The 7,299-nt window shown below is 41.5% G+C and overlaps 1 protein-coding gene across 1 annotated transcript in view; it reads left to right on the top strand.

Annotated features, from left to right (window-relative positions):
- LOC139666481 (nck-associated protein 5-like) overlaps positions 1-6,203 on the top strand; it is an 82,565-nt gene extending 76,362 nt beyond the window's left edge. The window contains exon 19 of the mRNA XM_071545721.1: positions 3,534-6,203. Coding sequence (XP_071401822.1) covers positions 3,534-3,836 — 303 coding nt within the window. The 3' untranslated portion in view covers positions 3,837-6,203. The remainder of the gene's footprint in view (positions 1-3,533) is intronic.
- Positions 6,204-7,299: the final 1,096 nt, after the last annotated feature.

A 7,299-nucleotide genomic window follows, 5' to 3' on the forward strand; every position in this document is an offset into this window, starting at 1 on the left:
TGAGTGTCTTTTCATCTGGCGGCTGTGTTGCATGAAATACTGAAGAGCAGGTAACCAACAAAGTCATGGAAACGCCACATTTTACGGTTATTTCAGAATGCATTTATTTGAGGGTTCTGTGCAAAGTACTCCATCAAAGTGGAAACGAAATTATAGAAATTTATGCGAACATATAAAATTCAAATATCAGGTAATTTTAATTTGCATAAGTATTCATCCCCTTTGCCTCGTTTGGGCTCAACTGCCGCACCTGTGACTCAGATGTCATCCTCAGATTGTATTTTGGTGTTTTGAACATTTTCCTTTCAAATGTGTTTTCGTTCTGTCTTTCTTGCTAACAAAACTGAGATCAGCTCGCATCGCTACATCTTAATGGGACTCGATGGGATTTTAGCGTGTTGGGCGTCTTTTCATCAAACGGCTTTTGAGTTCAAACCTTGACGGTTCAAAGAGAATTTAAATCATCCAAAACCAGAATTTGACTTTTACATTTTGACACAAATTTCCATAATTTCCTTCTCACTTTGATTGAGTACTTTGCATAGAACTCAGACAAAACTAATCCAACTAAGAAGAGATTTACCCAAACTAAAGTAAGATTTGTAAAAGATTGTGCCATCGCCCGGCGCACAGGACAGCAAATGAGCTCCGGTGGATGCAGGTCTACCGAATAATGAGCGGTGCTGCCAGGCAGTACAGGGACAAGCCAGCTATCAAATCTAGCTCTAATGCTGTTTAGTGGTGATGTTAACTGACATAAAGGCTGTCTATTGTGTCCAATGTTTTGCTTGAAAAACAAATGAGGCTGGCAAGATGATATGTGGGTCTGTTATTAAGGCTCAATAATGAAAACTTAATTGCTCTACCTTTCCCTCACAGTCTTGCTACGTAGAGCCTAATATTTCACTTCTTTTCATGAATTGATTTGTGTCATATTTCAAAGTGAGGTAGGCCACCATACTGTTAAGGCTGAGACAGTTGCCGCAACAGACCACAATGCAATGCGGCCACAAGACATGCCGCATTTTGAGTCTTCACTGGAAAAACTCTTGCTCTTACTGCGCCAGTGGTCCTCAGTCCTCGTCCTCGGGGCCCAGAGTCCTGCTGGCTTTCACTCCAGTCATCTAATCAGGGGCTGACTCACACCTGGAGCACCAGGTGAATGCAATTAACTAGCTGGTAGAAAACCAACAGGACAGCTAGGCCCCAAGGACCAAAACTGAGAACCGCCGTACTCTTTAATTTGCTGTGGCTGATGGCTCTCTCCATCTACATGTGTAACCCACAGCTGAACGCAACAGGTTCACACACGTTCTCTGAGGGTTGTCGAAAGGCATTCTGGGAAACATAGGGAACCACTAAGTGAAGTAGAAGAAGACAAGGCAGGTTGAGGGAAAGAGGGTTCACCAAAATATATAGTAAATTACCACATCGCAAATAACTCCTGGAATGCACTGAACATCATAAATTGATGATATATAACAGTGTTTCCCTTTAATAAATACGAATTATAATGCTAATACTAAGGCTACTACTACAACTACTACTACTTCTCTATGGTGCCCACTGACACTGCCAACATGCCCTTGAGCAAGGCACTAAGCCCCTGCCAACACCAGCGGTGCTGACACAGCATGTTGCCAACACCAGCTAAGACCTTCCTTTAGATGGTAATATGCACAGATGCACGCCTGTGTATCTCAGAGATCATGATTAAAAAAAAAAGATTTCCCATTATTGTGTAGGTATGTGAACCTATCACATTCTTATCTTACAAACGAGGAACTGGATATGTTTTTTGTAACAGTAGTAGATAAGGAAGCTAAATGCAATGATAAATGTGAAATAAGAAGCTTGATTTCACTGAGATATTATGGATAATTTACTTGGATTACATGAAATTGGTGCAAGGAACTTTATAAAGCAATCAACACAAGGACCTTGTGTGTGGTATGATTGTATGATTGGTGAGTAATGCCTCCTTGTGAATCTCCTCATGAATATAATGAGATATTATGTATAAGATACTCTAACCGATGTAGGATTCACTGTTTTAAGAAACTTGTTGGGTAACTTGCGAGTTCAAAGAAGGCCTGCAGGTTTAGTGTGGAAGTTTTTGTTCTTTTTTTCCTCTTTCAGCACTCAAATTTCTATTACCGATGCAGCAGTGTTTGTGCCTCAAACTGTTGTGCAGAGTGATTCTGGGCTCAGGTCCGAGGGGAGATACACCTCGCAGCGAAATGCTAAATGGTCTGGCGTTGCGGCGTCCCCAGAGGTTGCCTGGACCCTCTGGCTAAACCTCTGTATACTTACCCCAGCAAAAATATGTAGATAGCCACTCCCCTTCCAGACTAGATTTGCTGGAGGAAAATGCAGTTACCCAGAGAATTTTGTTTACTGCCTCCGAGGAAGAGTTTTGATGCTGAGCGCTACAGTAACTGGCTTCCTAAATGCCCCTTGAGGCGTTCAAAAGGAATCTTGTAGCATACTCAAATAGTTGCCAAATCACAAATAACAACTCACTAATGCTTTCAGCTAGGATTTTGTGTTTGGTTTTTTTTGTTGGCGTAGTTATTTGGCCCATAGTTCATTACTACTGTGGTTTGGAAAATCCAAGAATGCGAGCATAAAATACCGAGGTAGCAGCCACTTTTGTATGCGCTTTTGTTGTTGATTAATTTCACTGCCGAGTTGCCCAGGAGCGAATGCCCTTGAAAGGCCGACCGGCTCGGATGCAATGATACAATCTGATCTAATGAAAAGACCCAGAGTAATATCACTTCTCAATCTCAATAGCTTTTGAACTGTCAGGACTCCACACAGTCATCCTGACACCTCAGTAAAGGCTGTAGTGCGTTCAGGATGAAACAGTTTCTGCTAATTGAAACAGAGAGTTGTGAAGATAGCAGCTCGTATTGCATTTTTTATTTCTTAGACATGCCTTTTCCCTGGAGTAACATCCCTGACTATGCTAATCCATAAAGCAGACTGTCTTCAAAGGCTGTAGAAGAGAAACAATACATGGTGTCAAAACAGCTAATGCAACACTGAGAGTGGGTGAGCCCAAACTCCCAGAGATGCATGTCAGCCCACTCTCCAGACCCTACTTTTGGTCCTTGAGCGTGATAATAATCTCAATATGGATCACTGTCATGCTCTAAAGCGGCATCAGACTAATTGCTTTGCAGCAGAACATTGCAAAAGAGATTAGTTATATGGCACAATGTCAGACTCACTTTTTCTGTCCACGCTGCATTCTCTTTCTGTCAATGCGATGAAAGAATCTGAGACTCATCACAACTTTTCGACCTGGATTTGAAAGAAACAGAAGAAACTAACTACTGACAGTACATCCTACATCAAACCAGATACAGCAAACCGCACATCTTTGCCATGAATCAAGTCCAGCTAACTTGCTGAATGAATAACCAAGCTACTGTACCTCACTGAACTGTAATATATGGATTAGATGAATAAGATCCAACATGTTCTTTTTACTCTGTATTGATCTATCTTCCTTGTTCTCTGTGCAGAAAGAGATTCCCCTGGAGAAGACGCCAGTCAGCGGGAACCAGCCGGGCTCTCTGGATTTCTCCCTGGAGTCCCTGAACAAGCTGAACCACAGCGGCTCCAGCAGCGGCAGCCTGTACCCCGACGCGGGGTCGGGGGGCCGCCACGCCGACGCGGGGACGAGCGGGGAGGACTGCCCCAAGGCGGACGAGCCCTCCTCCTCCAGCTTCTCCGGCAAGCCGGGGGCGGATCCCGTGGGCTCGCTCAGCGACTCGCTGTACGACAGCTTCTCCTCCTGCACCAGCCACGGCTCCAACGACGTGTAGGGACGCCGCAGCGCAGGGCTGTAGGCGCTCCGGTCTCGGGTCCGGGGCTCCAGACCACGCCTCTTGGACTCGTCTCGTCCCGTCCCTGATTTTGACTCGGACTTGTCTCGGTCTCAGCCACGTTTGGATGTTGGATGTCGACTTTTTCCTGCCTATTCAGAAATTTTCAAAGATTTGTGTTTTTTTCTCCGCCTGATCCACCTTTGGTTATTTAAAGACCTAACCCTTATTTTCTAACCCTAACCCTAACCCCAGCACTACAAACAGTTATTAGACCTCTTTTTAAACCTAAATTCAAACCTCTATGCATTGATTAGTCCTTATGTTGAGGCAGATCTACATCTCCGTTGATCCTTAAGAAACTCCTTAAGCATTATTTTTGTATTTTGAAAGAAAAGTTCCAGTTTTTTTCCCTATTTTGGTCTTGAATTGGACTCGGCTTGCTTTGGCCTCGGTCTTGACTTCATCTCGACTCCCTTTGGACCTGGTCTTGACTTAAACTTGGAACTTGGAACTGACTTAGACTCGACTAAGGTGGTCTTGACTACAGCCCTGTGCCCTCCCTCCCCCCCTCCCCTCTACAAACAACACAAAGCACTTAATGGAGCTGGACAGATGAGGATGAAACCTGAACTGAAACGCCAAACCAGGACTTTCCTACCTGGACTCTGGGTGTGGCGGACTGGACAGCAATACGCAACAATGCCGTCTCCTTGCATTTTTGTAGTTATTATCTTTATCTCCATCCTGGGGAACTTCTTATCATTGCACTGTAACAAATACTGTACAAAGTTTGTAAGGAGTGTAAAGTGAACGTTTATTAAAGCGGTGATACACAGGGCAGCTTCTTTGGGCAACGCTGATGGGCAACATTGGCATACAGTTGCCTCAGGATTGTTGCGTTGATTGCATAGAAGCGTCCTGTTGCCAGGAAATTTTCAAATAGATTTTTACCCTGAGGTCTCATTTTGTTTCTTGCTGCTAAGTAAATTGCCCATCTAAGTTGCCCAGAAAATCGCCTTGTGGCATCACTACCCATAGACACGAGAAGAATAATAACAAATTATTCATAACTGGTTGATCTCTTTGTCTACTTCTTTTTTGAAGCAATATCCTTAAAACCAGAAAACATATTGAATATGAGATCAGGTGTTAAATTCTCCGTCGTGTCCATTACTTCATCTTAAAGTAATTTTAAAGCTAAAAACCTTCTGCCGATCTTGTCTTCGTGTGATATCTTTAGCGCCGTTACGCAGCTGAAAATGGCAAAAACAAAACAGATAGAAAGACGAGAAAACTGTGGAAAATGTTCTTATTGAACTTCTCAGACACATTTATCACTATTCAGCTAACAAAACTCATTTTAGCAGCAAATTCTTTAATGATGTCAACTGAAACTAACATTGTGTTTCCTCGTGGTATGATGTCACTCCATGATGTTTCGGTGTCTGAATGGTACGTAGGTACAGTAAATGACCAACCTTCTGGCTTGAACACCACCTGGCAGCCGGTGCCACTGGTGGTAGCTCAGGGAACATACTGGACTAATATAGATTGTAAGAATTAAAAAAATAAAGTTACAGCCAACAGAAAATTGTTGACAAATGCAAATAACAGCAGGTAATCTTTGCTTTTCATAGTTCCTAATGCAAAAACTCCCAGATCCAAATGGTCTAGTTAGCGCCTCATGTAGCATAGCATACCTGAACTGTCCAAACCTCAGTTTTCCTTTCATAGTTGTATATTATGTTGTATATAAAAAGTGCTATAAGTTAATATCAGAATGGGCATTGCTGATTGATATATGCAAATGAGAAAAAAAAAAAGCAAAAACAAATGTAAAGTGTTTGCCAATCATTCAACCAAGGTTTTAAGTCTACTGTTTGAAAATGGCATGTGTCTTTGCTTATGGAATTCTTTAGGGGGTTCTTATTAAAATAAAAAGTCTTTATTTTGATCGATAAGAGCTAATACTAAAATATTTTATCACTTTATTTTAAAGACATATTTGAACTTTAGGTAAGGTTATGCCAAATTTCTATCTGTAATTTGACCAGCTGGTGCTAATCAACAGAGCCGACTGTGTGTGTGTTTCAATTTTTTCTATGAAACTGTTAATATGTATGAAGAGAGTCTGAAGAGGACTTGTGTATTTTTCTAGGTGTCGAGTATTTATACCCACATTTTGTACTGTCGGACTGTAGTGTAATTGTCATGCTTCACCTCTTTCCTTAAATGTCCCTGGTTCCTTTGTAAAGAGAAATGGTTACCAGCAGTGTTACTTTGGTAATTATTATTATTATTATTATTATTATTATTATTATTATTATTATTATTGTGTGCAATTTTGGCTGTTACACTAGACTTTAATGCTATATTTTATGTAACAATTTCCTAAATAAATACAAGAAACTATTTCCTATTTCAAACTGAGCTGCACCGACTTGTGTCATTATTATTATTATGTGTTTATGTGTGTATTTGTGTGTGTGTGTGTGTGTGTGTGTGTGAGAGAGAGAGATAGAGGGAGGGAGAGTGTGTATGCGTGTATACACTCATGCATGTAGCCTACACTCAGTCATGCGTCAGCCGGTGATTCATTCATTCACTCGGTGAATGTGGGCAAAAGATTTCCAGAAAAACACGAAATCTTTCTCCTCAAGGGCACCGGGCGTAATCACCGCGTCCCACTCAAAATCTGCCAGGATAAGTTTTGCTCAAAGCAGCAACAATCCGCTCCAAGAATGCTTTCAAAGCGGGGGGATTTATAACCATTAGTGTCTTGATGGGTAATTATGTGTGTATAAATACACGCAATTAATTTATCCACGCTCGGATGATTTCTTTCTTTCTTTCTCTCTCTCTTTCTCTCTCTCTCTCTCTCTCTCTCTCTCTCTCTCTCTCTATCTCTCTCTAGCTCTCGCCGTAATAGCCTCACTATGTTACATCGATTGCAATAAACCATTCAAACAACATCAGAGTAGGCTATGTGAATGTCATGTTGGGTTAATAGCTGAGGCGATAATAGGTAATACTCCGGCGAATTATCATCGGTATTAACAGTGTCATTGGTAGGCCTATTAGGGCAGGTAAGGGAAAATGAGTTCATACATCCTGACGAAAAAGTAAACTATGGTAAAGCTATAATAGCCTACATTTTAGACAATACAAATCGCCTATCACAGCAACACAAAATATTGTTTAACTAGGCCTATAAGTCAAATAATTACATCACAGAAAACCCCACAGCAATACCTAGGAGATTGCCAAGAGGTGAGCAAAATACCATAAGTACCATTGACATAGTGTAAGTCCCTATAGGAGTGTTATGGGACTATTATAGGAATATTATAGTGGTACCACACGAGATGAACACATGCTCACAGCAACACTTACAAATATTGTGCAGCTCGGTGGGAAAAAAAAGTAGGCTATACCACAGGAAATTCCTATAATAAATACC

The sequence above is a fragment of the Centroberyx affinis genome, unplaced genomic scaffold (genome assembly GCF_046629955.1).
Source record: "Centroberyx affinis isolate AG114_WGS23_722 - 3 ecotype Tasmania unplaced genomic scaffold, CSIRO-AGI_Caff_v1 ptg005037l_1, whole genome shotgun sequence".
Taxonomy (NCBI): Eukaryota; Metazoa; Chordata; class Actinopteri; order Beryciformes; family Berycidae; genus Centroberyx; species Centroberyx affinis.